We start from the raw sequence: 22189 nt of genomic DNA on the forward strand, positions 1-22189 counted from the left end.
TGTCCAGATAAAGCCAGTTTGTTTAATTTTTCCTCATTCTTCTGACATTTCGATTTAATTAGGATAGCTCTGTAAACAAACAGCACCCTTGACTGACAAACTGCACATAAGACATATATAAATGAAAGACCTGTGATTGTGTGTGTGTTGGTGGGTGTGTATGTGTGTATGGAGCAATTCGCTCTGCTCATGCTCAACCACAGCCACTAGATGGTGGATGCATGCACTTTCAAATTTTTTCAGCGCCTGCATGTTTCTCAGTTCTCACTACAAAAGACATGTGCGTGTCTGTATGGAGCAATCCGCTCTGATGACGCTTAACCACAGCCACGGGAGTTGCTGTGAATTCTACGGAAGATGAAGAAGTTTATACGAGTGTGACTTGCACTTGGTGAGATGGTGCATGCATGCACTTTTACATTTTTTGGCACTTGCATGCACATGCACCTCACTTCTCATTCAACCCAAGCAGAAGAAAACAAACTCAACTTTGTAGTACATGCATGTTGTATGATCATACAACAAGTTACCATACGTTTGCTTGAAACAGGCTCTGGCCTGTCCCGCTCAATTTGTGCTACAGTTGCACTCGAGTACACATCCATCTCGGACAAGATACACCCTATCCCAGCCCATTTAGCTAAGGCCTCTGTAAGTTCACCAATATAGTAAAACTGCTAGGGAATCTTTGCGTTGTTTTTTATCCCGAAGACCACACACAGCTACTGTTCAATAAGAAAGATTTGGCTGTTTTTGACATTTCACTGTTGTACTGCCCGTCATTTTCTTTTTAAATGTGTCTATATCTGAAGTAGATACAGCCATGGACCATGCAAAGAACTTACTGTGAAAAAGCCTGAGTTGTTTTTGCTTAAAGTTAAAAAAAAAAATTTTGTTATTTTATTGCTTTTAGTCATAACATTAACCCAAGCCTACCCAACTTGATCAAAATATTTCACTTTGACCCAATTGGATCCCTCATTCAGTGTTGCTAGGAAACACAACTAGGTTTGTTTTGCTAAAGGCTGAATTCAAAGTACAGTATAAGCATGTCTTAAATGGGCTTAAATGATAGCATTTTATCATGTGTTTGACATATTGATTCAATAATTTCAGAGAAATGTGAAATGCAAAAAAAATCGTGTGTTGTTTACTAGTTGCGACTGTGCTTTAAAGAATAAATAAGAATCATTTTAATGTTTATATTTCAAAGTAGTGTGCATAATACCATAGTGAATTTACATCAAGTATTGTTCATTGATTGAATTAATATGTGTAAATTAAGTGAGAGTGATCAAAAAGCCCATGTAGTGTGCATTCTGTGTAAACATCACTAAATCTTGCAATTTTCAGCTACATACCAAGAACCTTGCTGGACACCAATAAGGTGAGGTAAAATGAGAACATAACTACATGAACAATTTCATTATATTAGCTATCCATATGAGCATGATAGATGAAAAAGGTAAGACAGACAGACAGGTTGACGGACGAGATTAGACAGGAGTCCTCATAGACTATGATGTTTGGGATGACATTGTGATCTGTAGCGAGAGAAGGGAGCAAGTCAAGAACACCTTGGTGAGGTGGAGATATGCTCTAGAGAGAAGAGGAATGAAGGTCAGTAGGAACAAGACAGAATACATGTGTGTGAATGAGCAGGAGGTCAGTGGAATGGTGAGGATGCAGGGAGTAGAGTTGGCAAAAGTGGAGGACCTTAATTACTTGGGATCAACTGTACAGAGTAAAAGGGAGTGTGGAAGAGAGGTGAAAAAGAGAGTGCAGGCAGGGTGGAGTAGGTGAAGAACAGTGTCAGGAGTGATTTGAGACAGAAAGGTTCTAGCAAGACAGTAGTGAGACCAGCTATGTTATATGGGATGGAGATGGTGATGTTGACAAAAAACAGGATACAGAGCTGGAGGTGGCAGAGTTAAAGATGTTAAGATTTGCATTGGGTGTGACGAGGATGAACAGGATTAGAATTGAGTACATTAGAGGGTCAGCTCAGGTTGGACGGTTGGGAGACAAAGTCAGAGAGGCGAGATTGCGTTGGTTTGGACATGTGCAGAAGAGAGATGCTGGGTATATTGGGAGAAGGATGTTAAGGATCTGCCAGGTAAGAGGAAGGCCTAAGAGAGAATGTAGTGAGAGAGGACATGGATGTGGTATGTGCATCGGAGAAAGAAAGAAAGAAAGAAAGAAAGAAAGAAAGAAAGAAAGAAAGAAAGAAAGAAAGAAAGAAAGAAAGAAAGAAAGAAAGAAAGAAAGAAAGAAAGAAAGAAAGAAAGAAAGAAAGAAAGAAAGAAAGAAAGAAAGAAAGAAAGAAAGAAATTGTCTTGTGGGGTAAATTTAGCTTTACACATAACTTCAAGAAATAGTATAACAAACAATAGCAGCAGCAATACCCCATAAACCACCAAGAGCGGCTTTTGGCCAATGCACCTAAAGGTCTGAAACTATGACCTCACTTGTGAACAAGATTATGAGCGTCTGGAGCTCCGTCACCTAGAACAGCTGTTCATACCTTAACCAGTGTGCAATGGACATCACTGTCTGATGATGTCAAGAGGTAACAGGAAAGATGCAAACTTTAGGTTCTCAAACTGGATACTCACCAAACATCAGCAGTATCTTTTCAGCCTGTGCATGAAAATCATGAACAGGACAGGAGAAAAGGCATACCTTATGCAAAGTCCAACACACACAATGAAAAGTCTTAACTTAATCAGGAACCTGCAGACACTCACAATCTGTAGCAGCAACCTTTAACCAATAGCATTAAAGCACCCTCCACAAGACAGCAATGGGAACATGGCTTTAAGCAAAGCAAATGTACAGAGGATTAGAAAATTACCAATACACTTCACTTATCTGTGCAAGGACAAAGAGGTGACAAATGATCCACCGTTCCATCACCTGGATGAAAGCCACTTACTAATCCTAAATCTATGGTTAAATTATTAGAAGTATGTTCTTCTCCAGCATCCTGCCATGGACAATTCCAGTAAGTCAGAGGAGTATGATCCCTCAGTAACTCAAATACAGCCCTTTGTCCCACTTTTAAAAAAAAGGGGGACTATCAACCCACTCTGTAAAATTAAATGCACTATTCCCATCCCAAGCAACACTAAAGAGGTATGTTACCCAAAACTATCCAACAACACCCAGCACTTTCAGCATTTCCAAATGAACCGTATTCACCACCCTGTCCTTGCCACTATAGAGCTGTTTAATTAACACAGCAACCTCAGCCACAGAAAGAGATTCAATTCTGACCAGTGCTTATGGGCTGAGGCACCAAGAAGGGTGTATTCCGCACGAGTTAAACAGTTTTTCTCCCACCTCAAAGCCTTTTATATCTTCACACTCCGATGACTTGTTTTTGAACAGATTATATGAAAGTATGATGTCACTGACTGAGTGGTTAAGGCTATCATTGTGAAATGTGTGATAATCTTTTTTTCAAATTAAAACAGAAAACAACTAATGGAAAGCCATGCATTTTAGTTGTGTTTTAATACAGATGAAAATAAACCATTAAAGACCCAACTAACAGGGTAATACATTAAATTGCTCGTCATAATATAACTTACGAATGTCAACACGCTGCTCCAGGGGAAGTGGATTACTTGTGCGGGAAACAAGTTTGGAAAGACATGTAGCTGCCAGCAACTGAGAATATGATGACTGCAGAAAAGAAGCACAAAACATTGATCATTTAAGCTACATTAGAATATGCTTTCATCAAAAAAATGTTCCTTTTTCCTACCATGTGTTAGGCAGCAGGTTTTAATAAAAAAAAAATATTTGTTACAAGTCTGTACTAAAGTGACTCAAATGCTTATTTTGTTAGTCCTAGAAGTTCAGCATGTTTAATAAAACAAGTTCACAGAACACCCTTAAAGCATTAAAATGTTTAGAATTCTTAATTCTTTTAAAACAGAGAAAATAGAAATTACCAAATCTGATCAGGAGCCTTACATAGAAATATCACATAATACTATAATGTGGCAATAAATGCAATATACAGTATGGAAATTCATTTTATGAAAACAAGAAAAGGAAAAACTGCTTTTCTCTTTTCTGGGAAACATAAAAATCTAAAAAAAATAAAAAATAAAGCAGATAACTCAAAAACATGATAAAAGTTGTAAAAGTGTTTTTGACCTTAACCAAAATGAGACTCATTAATAACTTAGTCTTGCATTTTAAGTTTATATAAGTATAGATACTATACAGCCTATGCACTTCAGTTCATGAAAATATAAATCAAGACACTCCTCCCTCTTATGGATAAAAGAAAAGAAAAAGATGTGTAAAATCTAAATATGGATGGCAAACGCATGTATGCTTGCAACCACAATTTGGAGCAGTATTTAAATTGTACATGACTCCAACTAACACACACACAGTTTAGGAAGACATTAATAGAACAGTTTACATCTCACTATTGGAACATTTTAAGTATAACAGAACTGTTCTTACACCCTTGTTTTTGAACTGGTCACTTGTAGAATTTCAATTGTATGGGATTTTATATGTGAAAGGAGAAACAAACTAATGATTATATCAGCCAGATAGACAAAAAGGACAAACTTGTGGGTGATTACAATAAGAGGGTCTTAATGTTTGGACACTTCCCTATGCACTTGATCATTTTTTAAAATGAAGATGTCATAACATGTGTAATACCAATGGATATACTTTTTAATGCATGCAGAATGGCAATCTGGCAGTGCTTCTTAATCATAGTAGCTTTGGGACATATTTTTACCTTTTTAAATTCCCTGACAACCCACATACAGCAATCAAAGAGCCTGGGTGATTGAGATGACTACAAATGGATGAAACAAGTGTGGTTAGAGACAGGGAGAAGTTTCTCACATGCTGTTCAGTGGACGGGTTGGGAAGAGTTGGTTTCAGCACATCTCAGCAGCTGAAACGGCTCCAGCCCCCAGCCCCGAGTACATGCGACTCAGCAACGACCAAGTTGGCAACGATCTTACAGAAAGCATGCGTGAAAGTTCTGTGCATGGCTGCTACTGCTCTATGATGTCACACTGCCATCCCAAAGCATTATAAGGTGCTTGCATTTATTTAAAAAAAAAAAAAATTTCACCTAAGTCAGCCGCATGGTGACCTTCCCAGAAAAATATTCGGCACACAAGGTCAGTGGCGAACATGGCATAATCACTGCAAAAAACGCTTTATCAAAATTTGTTGATCAACACTAATCTTCAAAAAAAAATCCCCTGAATCAATTGTGGGGTATAACACAGATAATTAGCATTAACAAATTGTTTTGAAATTTGACAAATTAAGATGAAATGTGATTAGAAATGCAAGTTACTGGAGTTACAGGGAGTGATCACTTTGTTTATGTACATCAATGCATTTGCTGCACAGGTACATATGTTGTCACATTTCTAAAGTGTTTTTTTATTTGCATGAGGTTGTCATTTCAGAGCACTGCCTATGTTGATGCAGGGAATCAGAGAGACGTGACATGCAAACAGAACTGTGAACATTTAGCCGAAACAGCATATTCAAAAATAAAAATGTCAAATATGTTTTAGTCCTACAGTGTAAAAACTGGGCCATGTATTTTGAAGTCTTTTTTACACCTGCCACAAGTGACTTGAGTTATTCAAAATCAGTTGTAGAAACACATCTTTGTGTAATATGAAATATGGCAGAAAACAAAGAAAGCATTTAATATTTAAACTGAAATAAAATGTAGCTGATTTCTGATGCTATAAAAGTATTCCTTACAATAGCTGTGTAGCACCGTCTAAAAAACAACATTGCTCCGCAAGACAAATGTCACAGTTCAAATTAACTGTCCCAGCTGAAAGAAAGGATAGATTTGTGTAATAGGTATAACACACTGATATATAAACTGAATAAAGACACAATGTATGATGTTTTTCCACACTTTGTACTCTTCCGATGGGTAATCTGATTGAGACAATGTGAAAAACATGTTCCATAGCTGGTCGTGAAGCAGCTAGATGGTGGAGTGACAATAATTTATTTCTTCTAAAACACATAAAAGTCTAAAATGTATCTTATGTTCATCCTAAATCACGGCTATTCACAGAATCAGAGAACATGCTGCCTCATGCATTCATTCATCACATCTGGTATTACAAGCACCTTCATTATGACCAATTCAACATAGTTCTCTACTAAGATAGCAGTGAATTCTGTATCATATACTTTGAAATATTTTAATGGACAAACTGTTAAAATTATACATTCTTTATTTTGTGTTACATTTCAGGCTGTACTGAATTCTGAATAGAGCAGATATTAAAAAAGGATATTATATTTTAATTTGAAGAGCTCTTTAACATTTGTTACTCTGACGGTGTAATTGTCAAAATAATTAATAATTAGTAGATTACTCAATTACCAATATAATAATCATAGTGACAGTACCAGTTTTAATTCAAAAAGATAAAAAGACACACATCACAAAGAACATGGCGAACCATGAGGTGTCAAGACTTTTGGTTATGAAACTGTGAATAGTACTATAAAACCAAGAGAAAAAACAAAATTCTCAGTTCACATTTAAACTTTAGTCAGACAAGATCTGCATCCAAGGAACTACTTCAGCTATAACGACAGAAAAATAATACCTGGAACTCAAATCCAATTGTTTCAGAATTCTAGTAGAGGAGTTTTAAACTCTATAGAAAACATGTATATACATGTCTATATGGTGCCGATGTACTTAGAGAACATATTGAGAAATACTGAATATCACATTTTAGGTCCAAATAATCGCAATATCAATTTAGAACATATCGCCCAGCCCTACTATAAATAACTAAAATGAAAAACCTTACTTTATAACCCATAAAATAATGCAATGAAAAGGTTTTATTTATGTATTATGTATATGTAAGAATTTCTTTTAACACTGAGTGAAAAAAGGCATGAACTGTCTCTTTATATTACTCTTAAGCAGTTTAAACATTTTTGTTTAGGAATAGATGCATATATTCAGAGTGCATTTTAAATAAAAGCCGAGACTGACAAGATTGCAATGTGTAGCTTAAAAGGGGTAATGAGATTATTAGCCAAGTATTCCTATTGATCTAACAAAAATGCATTTGATGGACTGCTGAAAACTAAATTAACCTGTTCTCAGAATTTGCACAAGATTTGTTTGTCTAGGCATCCAATTCAAAGTTCCTGCTTTAGACCCCTTATTGCTCTGGGTTACAGAACAAACTGTATACAGTTTAGGATGCTCCTTCTATCATTTTGTTATGATATGGATTTTTCTTATACAGCAACGCCGGTTTAAATAGCCTGAACAACGTTTGAAACGTGGTGAAGCGGAAAACTGTTTGGGGTGGGGGGGGGACCTTTTTCACTGCTACACTGTTAAACACACATGCAACGGAGTACATGCGTTAGTGGAGGTATTGAGAGGTGAAAATGGACCGAGAACATTTTGAAACTGAAGCTGTAGCAGACGATAAAGTTGAACATGATGACATAGAAGAACTTTTGCCGAAAATAGGAGCCGTGTCTGTTGTCTGGAGATACTTTGGTTTTAAAAGGTCAGATGTGGACCAAACAACTATTTACTGCATATGTTGTCGAGCTAAAGTTGTCGCTGGAGGTGGCAACACAAACAATTTGCTGCAACACCTTAGCCACAAACATTCTTTGGAGTACCATGAATGTTTGGAACTAAGACTGGCACCCTCCACGTCCTCAGGTAAAAATGAAAAAGCTAGAGGACACTCGAGTAAGACATTACTTGTAGACGTGTTTGCTAGAGGTACTGCCTACAACAAAAAAAAGCAAGCGGTGGATCGAGATAACCAATGTCATTACAATCCATATAGCTAAAGTGTCAGTGGACAGAGATCGTTAACATTAACAGAAACTGTAGATAGTTTACAAAACATATTTACTATTTATTCCTTTTCTAAGACATGTTCAGTGCAATACAACATTTGACAAGCACCTCTGGATATTTAACTAAGTCTAAATGCCTCTTTGGATGGTTGAAAATATGTTGTCAAAATTACAGTTTAAGTTGTTTGCAAAACTTGTTCAATAAAAAGGTTCTATATTTTGACTGCAACTGTCATCCAATGAGATTCCTTCTCTTCATTAGTGCCTCCCCCTTGAAAACTACAACTTTATGGGGCCATGCAAACCTGTGTTAATACTTGTGTGCACATTAAAATGTTTTTTTTTTGTACAATGTACAATTCTCACGACAGTGGAATAGGTTATTCTTAGCCACTCTACTGCAGTAATTGCAGTGGAAAATGTGGTTAACATCCACTCATGCATGGGAATAAAATACAGTTGAATACCGTGAAACTGGTATAATTTTGAAAAATATTGTGATACAGAGTTTTGGTCATACTGCCCAGCACTAGCTCCTTCTGTCTATACCATTCCATTCCATTCCAAGCCAGTTGCTTTAAAAAATATAAAGATAACTCTTTAAAGGTTGTTGCAGCAGCATGAACAAAGATATACAGTTTACTTAGATTAGTGAGGGGAAAAAAAACATTTAGGAAAGGGCACAATGGGGAAATCATTCAGGTACCTCCTGTATAAATCCTTGCTTTGGTTCCATACAAAAATTTTGCTTACACTCAAAAACAGCATACACATACCAAAAAAAAAAAAAAAAGAGGATTTATAAAACCTTACGTACACCACATGCCACACCAAGTTCCTTTATTAACCTCAAATCAACTTAAAACAATGTGTGCATTCACAAGTTTTTAGCCACTCCGTATCATCACCTGTCAGTAACAATATATAGTGCAAAAACGTCTTTTTTGAATATTCATGATCTAATCACCATGTAAAATTGTCCTTGTTCTTGAGAAACTAAAAAAACAAGAGCAGCTGTGTGGAAAAATCAATAGCCATTTGCCCAGACCAACCCAAATGCACAATGTGAAGTTACACATGGTGTATCCATAGAACTGTGAGATATTAAGAATATTCTTATTGAGTTTCTAAAAAGATAAACCATTTTGCCAAGTAAAAGTTAGTCTTAGAATACTAGATTCTTTACATTCAACGCACAATATCCAAACACCTTTGAAATGCCATTGTGTCACTATCCTGAGGCAGTCCATGTTTCTGCGCTATGCTGTGAAGTACTGCACAAGCCATCACAATATGACAAACCTTTGTAATGTTGTATAGCATTGGGTCATCCAACAAGTCCCAACACCATCATCTACCTTTAAATGAACCAAAGGTTCATTCTATCACTAATAATGTGCAGAACTACTTTTCAAAATATCCCCGTTCGTGTTGTGTACCCACTATCACCTGAAATAAAGATTACACAAGTTGTTTGTAATGTACTAAACTTAATTGCAATGCAATCAATTAAGGTTACTTACCAAGAAGAAGAAGCCAACCACCATGCCTCCCACACTATTTCATTAAATAAAGGAGCAGTGGGTACAGCTATGCAACAATGTTTGTCAGGCACATTTTAGCATCACATATTAGTTGAAACATTAATTAAAGTACTTTCTGCTTAAAGAAGCAAATTAATTCTATGATAGTGCCTTTATCACAACATGTGTGCAGTAAAATGCGCTGATAACTTTAGTAAAATCAGCAATCACAGCAAATTGTATCTGAGAAGCATATTAAATATACCATCACATACAGAGGACATGACACAGATCAGGGATGACTGCTGAGATCCTGACCAGTTTAGCCAGGTCATGGTGAAAAGTTGCTGTCATCAAAAACCTGTATCAAAATAGGAATTGGTCTCTGTATTGTAGGCTTCTGCACACAAATCCAAGATGATAGCTCTAGGAAGTCTACATTATCCTTATACGTCATTTATTAATCATTATGAGCCAAAAAAATCACTGCAATTCCTGAAACTTGCTTTAGCCTATCAATGGTGATATCCTCTAAAAGAACCAATGATGCCACTGCCAGTTATGCTTCACAACACACAGTACACTCTTTTTGTGACAAAACAGACAGGTTGCATACTAAAAGCAATTGACATTTAGTGAATGCATCAGCCGTTATTACAATTACTGAAGACTGCTGTACTGAAAGAACATGTCAAATGTAACAGAATTACTTCAAGAATTTCAGAATGTGGTTGTTGCATATCTGACATATGCAATGTGTTGAGAAAAAATCAAATCATGTGAGATGACCGGCAGTTCTCAGCACATCTAGAAAATACGTCTGTTGGACGAGTACATCTAGCACTTGATAACCAAAGGAAAAAGAGCATAATTAGACCAAGAGTTAAATCACAATCTCCACTAGGGGGTACATGTACATGCAATTTAATTCAAATCAAAACAAAAATCATAACTCTGGAACAAAAAGCCCCTCAATTTAAAATGCTGTTTACTAAACATTTGTTCTCTTGGAAATAAAGCTGCTTTGAATTATTTTACAGTATATTAAGTGCAAAATCTGATTTATGTATTCCGAGCTGAAACTTCGCTTAGTAAATCTGACCTTATTCCCTTAGTCGAGGCATTACCAGACGGTAACACATATCTTCATAAATCAGGAGCTACTAGTGGAGGAGATGGCTTTGGAATATTTCTATGTGACAAATCGCAAACCACCATTAAAACTATAGCCAAATTTACATTCATTGAGGCACTCGTATTAGATATTAAAACAAATTGCAGCACAACTGGAGTGTTAATCTACAGACCGCCAGGTACATATTCATTACTTATGACAGAATTTCACAGCATTTTATTTGATATAGCCATAAATTATCATGATATAGTGTTGATGGGAAATTTTAAAATACGCATTGATATGGAAACTGACACTTTCAGCAAATGTTTTTCTTATTAGTTAACCTCAGCAAGAATTTTCCAGATTGTCAATGGCCGAATTCATAGTCATATCCATACATTAGATCTAATTACTACTTATGGAGCCAAAACTCAAAATTTAAATATTACACCTTAAAATGAAGTTATTTCTGATTACTTCTAAATCACATTAGATTTGGTTCTACTAGAATACTCGCAGATTAAAACAAAGAGAGTGCAACATCTAGATTATAAATCTGCATCAAAATTTGTATCTTCTAAAAACAAATTATAATGTAACTTTGAAAAAGGCTTTGAAAACAGTACCTCCATTAAAAACAAAAGTGATTAAAGCACTGATTTAATTAGAATACTCAGCCCTTAAATTAGAATGTCGAAAACTGGAGCAAACATGAAGAGCAAGAAAATTCTGCATGAGCAGAGAGTATTAATAAGTATAAAAAAAGATCTCTTTATAGCCCACTCAGACTACTATTCTAGATTAATAAATAACAACAGTAATAATCCTCATAACATCTTTAAAACTGTGTCTAATGTAACAAATGGCAATTCTGGACTACAAGGCAACATACCTACAAACATTACCAATGCAGAGTTAATGAACTTCTTTAATGAGAAAACTGACAATATAAGATCGCAGATTTCCACATCACTTCGTAAATTTGATATCTCATTGACAAACCCAGTCTTGCCTTGCACACATCACATCAGTGATTTTAACACAACAGGAAGTCTTAACTTTAATTTTCAAAATGAAACCTACTACTTGTTCCTTAGACCGTAACCCAATCAATTTAGTGAAAAGGTCAATAGATGTTTTGCCACCATCCAATATTAGCATTATCAATAGTTCATTACTGAATGGCACAGCTCCTGACAAACTAGAAGAAGTCCTCGCTTAAGTGCACAGGTGAGGAGTCGCCCGCATCCGTAATTGATGCCGGGAGCTGCTAATCGCCACACCTGAGCCACGTCCCCATTATATATAGTAGGAGCATGACTGCGGAGGGGGGATAAAAAGGAAAAAGAAAAAGTGAATGTAGGTTAAGGGGGGAAAAGACGACGGCAGGAAGGAGAAAGCCATTGCATGAGCAAGCAAAGGCACGCTCGCTGTCAAGAGCAGAAGGCAGCTGAGCAGTGAGCCCTAGCGGGGTGTTTGGCCGGCACCTGGGGCAGTCGGTAGTGGTCGATTCTGTTGAGCACTTGGTGAGGAGCAGGAGTGACCGGAAGGAGGATGGCTCAATGCAGAAGATGGCAGGAATTGGGAGGCTTGGGAAGTGGATGCACCAGTGTGAGCGCCCTGGTCGCTGGGGAACCCAAGTCTCAGTCTGGGGATAGCAGAACGAAGCCAGGGATTGGGAAGCCACCAGACCAGAAGGCAGAGAAGGTCAGCTGCAGGTAGGGCGACTCCCCTGGTGCATAACCTGAATGGGAGAAGCAGGGGAGTCTCCAGTAGAACGCAGCACTGGGCTTTGTTTTAAAAGACTGCTTCCAACCACTGTTTTTAACCTCGTTTTTATGGATTTATGGGAATTTATCCTCCACCTTTTCACTGGTTTTCTTGGCTTATTTATTTATTTGAAGCACTGTACTGTACTATTTATTTGAACACTGTTTTGACTGATTTAAAATAAAAGCACTCTTGCACTTTTTTGCACCATCCCCTTTCTTCATTGATGTCTCCCAAAAAGGTAGCGGGAGCAAGGAGCGAGAACCTGAATCGTCACAATGTACTACATGGCTGCTCTCCTACATATGGAAAAGTCATCTTAGATAAAAGGGTGTTGGAACCATTGGATGGAAAGATTTGATCATCTGAATGGACAGCCAGCAGAGACTATAATATAGAAAACTCAGGAGGGGGTAGGTGAACAGATGGTCGAAGTCTCTAGGACGGGGACTTTGTTTTTAACTTTCTCTTTTACTGTTTTAATCTCCTCCATCATCAATTGGCTATAGTTAATCTATTAATTAATTGACAGATATTGTTTCCTTCTATTTGTTTCTACCATGTTCTCAGTGTGTTCTAAAAAATCTAAATTTTTGTGTACTAGTTCTGTATTTAATAATTTATGTATACTTGTATTTTAAGTAAAAATTGTTCACAGAATTTTGTGCCTGCACTCAGTGAAGAGCGCTATAGAAAAAATAAGTTGTTATTGTTGTAAATAATGACCTTACAAATGGGCAAATAAATGACCCAAAAACTTAAAAATGAAAAACAAACCAATATGCACTATTTCTATTATTGCTTTTCTCCTTGACATAACTGCTATGCCTTTGTATCTGCTATTATGTACAGTATAAGGTTAAACTAATACTAAACAATATATAAAAAATGTGTCCTGTTGCCTGGAGTCACTAAAATGCCAACACCAAAAAGATACGTGTAGGACTCAGAGATGGTTGAAACTTTTAATTTTAAGCCAATTTCCATGTTTTATAAATTCTGACTTCTGTGTAAGAGATGACTTAAGCACATTTCTGAGTAGAATAAAGTTTTATTGAGGACCCCAGCTCTTTGTGGAGATTTGGTTAGGCTGTCTGATAGTGTTGCACTATTTTAACTGTTTAAACTACAGAAATATTAATAAGCAAAAAATGAAAAATCAATTTAAAACTCAGCCAGAATTCATAGCTCCTTCAAAGACAAGTCTGATGCAGGAAAGGATTTCCAAATTATGATACTACCTCCACAAGTGTTAAACAGTTATTAAAGTTGTGGAATGCTTGGAAATGGTCATCTTCAAGCCAAACCACCCTCCACCCCCAGATACAACCAATGGTTATTGAACAGAATGTTTGACTTTTGACATGCCTGTCCACAGAAGACTGTTCCAGTGTTTAAGGAAGTCCCAAAGTATAATAAATGGTTTTAAAGCTACTTTGAATTAAATATTTTCTTCACAGTATTTTCCTATAATAATGTACACAAAATACAACTTACACCTGCAGTGCTACACCATACTAACTTATATATAAAGACAATGATGATTTATTCATCAGAAAGGAAAACCTCTTTTCAGTCAGACATACTGTAGTCCATAGTGGCCTCAACAATAAAAGGAAAATGATACGATGTTATATTTGTATAATGCCTTCTTTTCCTGTGTGCTATTTAAAAACTTACATAAAAGGTTTAATCTCTATAGAGTAACCATTTCAATGCTGACTTTTAAGTTCAAGTTTTATGCAGTCTCTTTTATGTTTTTAGTTTACAGCGTCATTATTAGAGATAAAACAGTATAACAGGAAGACTGCTGCCATATACGTAATATCGTGCTCCAATAAGATAGGTAGCTAATAACTTTTGTTGTTATATATCACATGTAGGAGAAAATATATTACCTTTATTTTTTCTGACCTAATTCAGAACTGACATTAAAATGTTAAGAAAATTTAATGTAGGAATGTTCTTCTTAAAAATTAATGGGGAAAAACTAAAATAATATTTCACATGATACAATTATTTAATTTCCCTAAATATCACATTAAAAGTTAGTTAAAAACATGATGTATGGATTGACAAATGTACTATTATAAGCAAGAGTATTATTTATTCAAAGCAAATCAATTATTGAAAAAAATGATTTTTCCCTTTACTGCATACATCCTATGCCACAAAGTTGGACATACAGTTATAGTACAGTATTTTGACCATTTAACTTTCTTTAGTCTGGTTTTCTTCAGTTTGTTGAAATCCAACATTTAAATATAAAAACATAACTGCTAGCCTATATTTATTTCTAGTAATCAATATGAAAGCAACGTTGCTAAAGATATAATTATTCAGTATTCTGCATGTACTTGAGAGTTCATTCAGAAAATAGGAAAAAAACAAAAAAATATCCCTCTAAAGCAAAAAACTAAAGAGCAAAATTATGCTGTAAAAGCGTTCAAAAAGTTGCTTCTCTGAAAGTACTTAGTTGATGAAGTAGTATACATTTTGTAAAGCACCTTTCTAAATTAAAAAAAAAATGTAACTTATTGAAAGAATGAAAAATTATACCAAAAAAATTATATGAAGATGAAGTATGCTGTCCAATGAAAATGACAGGTTTATCCAATATCACTTGTTGTGACAGCAATTTTAGACTATGCCACACCCAACTGCCAAAAATGTAAGTTGCTGTAATTTCAAAACATTACCACAATATAATGGTACAAAACATTATTTCAACATATGGCTGATGTAACTTGGTAAAAATCATGAAAAAGAACTACATAAGGGAAACTTTAAAAATGGAATGGTGTTTTTTATTCATTTTTAATCTCACAATCTAACTCAATACAAAATTTTAAGGATACTATACTTACTTCGATTGTTTGAAAATTCTGCTATGGTTACACTAAAAAGTCAAGCAAAATTACACCTTTTATTGGCTAACTAAAATGCAAGCTTTCGAGGCAACTCAGTACTACTTGAAAGAAAGGAGAAAGAACTTACACTGCCTCTTTCTAATAGAAGTTGACATTTGCTCAAGCAGTCTGGACTGTTGGTAAATTCAACCAATGCCTTTTCTGCTTGTAAACGAGTGGTTGTGTCTGTTGTCTCATAAAGTTGCTTGCACAGGATCTCTAGCTGGGCTAGGCTCTGAAACAAGAGAGAGGGAGAGAGGAAAGAAGGTAAGTAAAAGGTGTGATTCACAAACCATATTGATCCACAATACTTTTAAAGCTTTAATATGACACAATTGTCAAATAAAAGCAAATAATTCTTTAAACTAAAAATGTTTATTTCTTTACACTGTACAAAACTCTTAAAAACATGAAACAAAACTGTAAATGGACTGAAACGTTAAGTAAAATGAGGCATCATATTTATATATATATATATATATATATATATATATATATATATATATATATATATATATATATATATATATATATATATATATATATACATACATACATTGAAAATATTAATAACTGTAGTGAACTGTAGTATTTTTCATTGATATATATCATAAATAAATGATGAAATCTCAGGATTTTTTGGGGGTTATTTTAACATTTTTGCACATTATATACTGTAGGTATCAGAATCTATTCAGCCAAGGCAGTGTTTATAGATGCTACATCTGTTGAAATGAAAAATACTGTACTTTATTAGCACATCCAACTGGACTCCATCAGGTTCTGTACCAAAAACATTTGCCCAAATCTGCAGAGATTTGTATATTAAATGTTCTCTCTATGTTTAAGTACAACATTAGTGTTTAGCGATACTTTACATCTATATGTACCTCAAGCCCCAAGAATTTTAAATGGGCTCATCTAGTACAAGGTCAGATGATTTACTTCAAATGTATGTATATTATGCACTGCGACTGAACATTTCCAGTCTTACCATTGGAAATTCCTGATATACTCGAAATTTATTTTCATCATTAAAAACTTCATCCAAATAAATTATAGAATAAATGGAAATATACCAAGAGAAACACAAGAACTTAAAACAATGAAAAGAAAAAAATAATCACAATATTAGTCTTTAGTAACTGGGCTATCAACTTTTTAGCCAAAATGTAAGGATTCAATGTTCACATTAAAAATAAGTAAATATTCAAATATATATAAATATATATATAGTATATTTATTTTATGTGTGTAGATAAGAAGTTCTAGGTATTACATATGTTGGTAATTAACATAAATTTTTATGTTTTAATATTACTATTGATATTTATACTTTTTTGCTTGCAGTGTATCTGCAAAGCCTGCAGTGCTTATGATTTGTGCAATGTTTAAAAAAAAAAACAAAATGCAAAAGCACAGCCTTTAAATGAAAAGGACATTTTAAATCACAGCTCTTCACAAAAAAAGGCATTCTCTGCACCTACAAAGTGACGTGATCAAAGAGAAAAGTGAAACTGAACACACTTTGCACTACCTATAATACATGTGTGGAACCAAGACAAAATCATTCATGATTGCTTAAACACATTAAACATAGTTAATTATTTAAAACCTCAACCCTAAGTTAAGGCACTTTAAGTCAATTTCAAAAAAGAAGTAAATGAATACATGTTTAATTATATTTTCAAGTATTTCCTCCTCATTATCATTATTTAGCAAATGCTTTTATTGGCATTTACTTTAAAATTATGCTAAAATGAGTTTTAATGTTTATCAAGGAACTAGTAAGTTCACAAACAATATCCAGCAAAATTTTAACATACAGTTAGTATTAAAAAGTGGTGGAAGATAAAGAGTGCACAGGATGACAGCTGATTGCTATGGATAGGAGCCAATACTCATAGAAGTCTTAAACTAAAAATGGGACTCTGTCTCCTTTTACAGATGCAGCAAAAATACAATAAAGGTAACTTTAAATCATGCTTTTTACTGTGCCTTTATTTTAGGCATTATGTGTCAAGCCAACAGCCACCTAAAGACACAGACTGTGTGTGACACAGCATATTGGATGAAGTGGCTGAATTTGCATTGCTAACTTTAAAAATGCTCTTTAAAATGGAGATTGTGGAGCTAATACAGTAACATATTTTAGACAATTAAGACAAGTCTAAAAAAAAATTATGTTTCTTTCATACGCCAGTTAGACAGAAAAAAGCTGGAAGTCTGTGCTACAGTATGAAAGTGATATTTACAGTGCAGTTTTAGGGACAGAAATTAAGCCTAGCAAAATCTTATTTAAACACCTAAAATCTTAAGTGTCTCTTAATAAAACTACATTTCTAATCATTTTATATAATATTCAACTTAATAAAAGACATTAGTAATTATTAATGCTGCAAGAATCAGACATTTTTAAACTTGCTTCTTTTTCATTTAACTTTTTATTTTCTGTAAACTTCTTACAAAAAGGACACATTCAGTGTCCTTCACAACTTGTACAAAAATCTTTGATATCGTTCTTTTCCCAGAATAATCCAAAGATGAATCATTTGATTAATCATTAAACACTTTAAATTTGTCTTTGGAGCTTTCTAATACTGAGTTTTTCTCATTTTTTTTTTCTCTGACTTAAATGATATGACCTTCAGCTGTCAAATTTAGTGATGTTAAGGAAACCAAGATGCTCTACAATAATTTTGATACATTCTTTAAAGACGAATCACATCAAAATGCTTAATTCCCCTTTTTAAGTTAGTTGTTAGTGTGCTCTAATTTATATTAAGTGAAAAATTTATGTCCCTCATATTCTCTAAAGTCTTCAAAGTCAAAGTATACGCCAAACAATGTAAATTCCACATTAGAACATAAGCACAAGTGTGACAAGAACAAGCCATTCAGCCCAATAAGCTCATCCATCATATCATTTACTGTATTGTGCAAAACATCAAGTCAAGATTTGAAGGTACCTAAAGTTCCACTCTCCACCACAGTACCTGGTAATTTATTCCACGTGACTATGTTCCTTTGTGTGAAGAAAATCTTATCATTGTGCAAAATCTGCCCTTAACAAGATTCCAACCCAGTTTCTGTGCTTTTGTTGAAGAATATATTTTAAAATAAGAGCTTGAATCCTCAGCATAAATTATCTGCATCATTTTAAACACTCCAGTTATGTCACTTCTTGATCAGTATTGTAGGATAAAAGACATCATTTGATAAAACATGTCTACAACACCTGAAATAGTAAGAGTCACTGAGAAAATTAAAACAGGGTTTATTAAATACTTGTGCAATCAGCTACTTATTACAGTTTATTTTTGTATAGCCCAAAATCACACAGGAAGTGCCGCAATGGGCTTTAACAAGCCCTGCCTCTTGACAGCCCCCCAGCCTTGACTCTCTACTTGCACTGCAATCGCAAGTGCCTAAGCAGCTCAGTTACACTTTGCTGGAGCAGCTGTTTTGTCCACAGAAAGTGAGGGCGGTGTGCCAGTATGTGAGTAAAAGAAAGGCAAAAAGGTTTTAGAACTGGCCTTCCATCTATTGTAACGGGAAATGTTTGATCGCTGTCAAGTAAGATGGATGAACTGTCTGCGCTTATATCGGGCCATGGAGCATACTGTGACATTTTGTGATTTACGGAAAGCTAGTTTAAACCTGATATACCTGACACTGTTTTAATGCTAAAAAGATTTCATCTTATTCAAGTAGACAGAGACCCAGCGCAATGTAGAATAAGACATGATGGGGACTGTTCACCTATGTGAATGAGGAATAGTGTAATGAAATTATAAAAATACAGTTTGTAAGTCAGACATTGAAATTCTGACTGTTGGAATTAGTCCATGTTATTTGCCCAGGTAAACCATAGAAGAAACAATGACAAATTTCTATCATTTTTGTGGCGGATTCCACTTGAGGTAATAACAATCTGGACCTGCTGTACTCAAAAATTAAAGATGCCTTTAAGTGTAATTTACTGGCTCCTTCAGGCATATCTGACCACAACCTGATTGATCTTATTCCCAGCTACAAGCTTGTTATTAGACAGCAACCTATTATCACCACAATAGTGAGGAAGTGGAGACTGAAGGCTGAAATGGCTCTGAATGACTTCTTCCAAATGACAGACTAGGAAATGATGTGCGAGTCACATGAGGGACTGTGTCTCACAGAATCATACCTTATATTAACTTCTGTGTCAACAACACAGTGTGTTGCTTTCCAAACAACAAGCCTTGGACTACTAAGGAGCTAAAAGGTCTCCTGAATGCAAAAAAGACAGCATTCAAATCCAGTGACAAAGAGGTTCTGAAGGACGTACAGCGTGTGCTAAAGAAAAAGCTAAGTGAAGGAAAGGTAGCTTGCAAAACTAAAACAGAAAACAAACTTACTCAGAATAACAGAAGGATGTCTGGAATGGACAAGGTATATTTACGGGACTTCAGCAATCCAGGGCTCTGGTGCTAGAAGGGGACGTGGAGAAAGCTAACTCCCTGAAACAATTTTTTAAATAGATTTTTCCTTCCACTGCCACCTTCTTTCAATGACCAGTCTCCTCATACCATTCATACTACAACAACAACTCCTACCACATCAAGTGGAATGACCAGTGACAAGTTCACCTCTGACTATCAGTGTGGAGTATCCATAGCTAAAGACCAAGTAACAAGACGACTGAGGAAGCTACACACAGGAAAAGCTGCGGGACCAGATGGAGTCAATACTTGAGTTCTTCAGGCCTGTGCTGACCAACTTTGTAGTGTCCCCCTGTCACCTGTTCAGTCTGTCCACAAGGCTTCAGAAAATGCCACTGCTGTGGAAAACACCCTGCATCGTTCCTGTTGTAAAGAAAGTCTTACACAATGAAGACCTTTGAGAGAATGGTCCTGGACCCACTGCAGTTTGTCTATCAGACAAAGATTAAAGTGGAGGGTGCAATTATCTATCTGCTCCACCAGGCTTATTCTCACCTGGACAAAACTGGCAACACTAGGAGGATTACATTTTTTGAAGATTATATTTCTCCAGTGCCTTCAATACCATTCAGCCATCTCTGTTAAAAGGTAAGCAGAGATATATGACTATCTGTCAGGCTGAACACAGTTTCTAAGGCTCAAGGACTGTGTTTCTGATACAGATCTGAGCAACACTGGAGCACCACAAGAAACAGTCTCCTTTTCTCTTTACTGTGTACATCTCAGACTATAAATACAACACCAGGTCATGTCATTTGCAGAAATTCTCAGATGATTCTGCACTTATGGGGTGTGTTGATAAAGGAGATGAGACAGAGTATAGGAGTCAGGTTTGTTTCTTGGTGCAAAGAGAATTGTCTGTATCTTAATATCAACAAAACCAAGGAGCCTCTATGTCCGGTCACTATTCAAGGAGTGGATGTAGAGGTGGTCCACTCCTACAAGTCCATGGGGGTGTACATTAATGACAGGTGGGACAGGTCTCAGAACACAGAAGAAATACATAAAAAAGGGCAGAGCAGGTTCTTTTTCCTTAGGAGACTGTGTTAATTTAATGTGTGAAGTGACATCTTCTAGAACTCTGTGATGGCCAGTGTGATTTTCTATGCTGTGGTGTGCTGGGCTGGTAAAATCACTTCAAGACGGGGACACCTAATCAACAAGCTTTATTTAATGGGCAACCTCAGTTACAGTATAGGACACACTCTGGATCCTCTGGAGGTTATAGCTAGGTGAGAATTAAAACAAAACTGAGTGTCATTACGAACAATTCTGTACATCCTCTTTCTGACACACTAACACTGAGTAATTTTAGCCAATGAATTATTCAGCACAAGTGTGTCAAGAAACGCTGCTGGACCCCCTCATACCGACAGCAATATGTCTGCATGTGACAGCCAAGTCAAAACTTTTCTTTCTTTTGAATTTTTCTTGTTATATTTATTTACTTACTCATCTACCTATTTATGTATTTAAAAGCCAAATTTCCCCCTGGGGACAAATAAAGTTTGTTCTATCTCTCTCTCTCTCTATCCTTTATGAATGACTATCTAGTTATTCTGTTGTGCACTGGAATGCTAGCTACATTATTACAGTACTGCTTCAGTTCCTCAACGCTATATTTGTAATAGCTGAGGTTATCCTCAATTTCATTACACAAATAAACTGACATGTTTTATTTAAATGAATCTGGAAGAGGTAATAATCACAATAATTATGGATAATAACACAATTCTTCTTGTTACATCTCAGTTTATCATCTGGTCACTCATTGCACTTGCGGTTCTACCTGCACAGTCAGTGTTAGAGTTCATTGAAGTAGACAGTGTGGTATCTGTGGTTGAAAAAAGCTTTGGACTAGATGTTATTGTCCTTGTTTTTTTTTTTTTCTAAGGATGTGATGATCTTCTATAGTCTTAAATCCTCTCAAGCCAAAACTAATCAGATCTAAATAAAAATGTAAGAATGTTTTGCTAGGTATATCTTTTTTTTTTTTGCAACATTCATTTATTTTCTCTTCAGTGGTGTTCCTATTCACTGAAATATTTCTTTTTGTCCAACCAGTTCCAAAGAAAATTGTTTATTAGAATTTTAACCTCTTTTAATCTTGAACAATTGTTTTTTCAAATTTTTTTTACCATTGTTCTTTCCTTGGCATTCTTTAATTCCTGAACATTTTCATTGTTCAACCATCCATCAAAAACCTGCAGCACCTACCAAACATGCACAACCTTTAGATTCTTCCTCGGTGGACTTCAGTGGGAGCCTTAACTTGCAACTGTTTGCATTTTAAAAAACAGATTGAATAACAACATGCAGTAGAAAACAAATGATGGAATTGTTGCAATTGCTTTTCTGCAAAATTTTACAATCACCAAGACATACAGAGAAAAATGTGTAATCATGTGAAAGTGAAACTTCCGTAGTTTTTTATTGGATAAATACCTGATCTTTAAAGCAATAATGATTTTAGAGTGAAAACCTTGTGCACATGGCCATTATGATTTT

At 35.4% G+C, this 22189-nt stretch overlaps 1 protein-coding gene across 1 annotated transcript in view; it reads right to left on the minus strand.

Annotated features, from left to right (window-relative positions):
- xpo7 (exportin 7) overlaps positions 1–22189 on the minus strand; it is a 249926-nt gene that overhangs the window by 161179 nt on the left and 66558 nt on the right. Inside the window, 2 exon segments of the mRNA XM_051933382.1 lie at positions 3594–3687; positions 15289–15435. Coding sequence (XP_051789342.1) covers positions 3594–3687; positions 15289–15435 — 241 coding nt within the window.

The sequence above is a fragment of the Erpetoichthys calabaricus genome, chromosome 1 (genome assembly GCF_900747795.2).
Source record: "Erpetoichthys calabaricus chromosome 1, fErpCal1.3, whole genome shotgun sequence".
Lineage (NCBI taxonomy): Eukaryota > Metazoa > Chordata > Cladistia > Polypteriformes > Polypteridae > Erpetoichthys > Erpetoichthys calabaricus.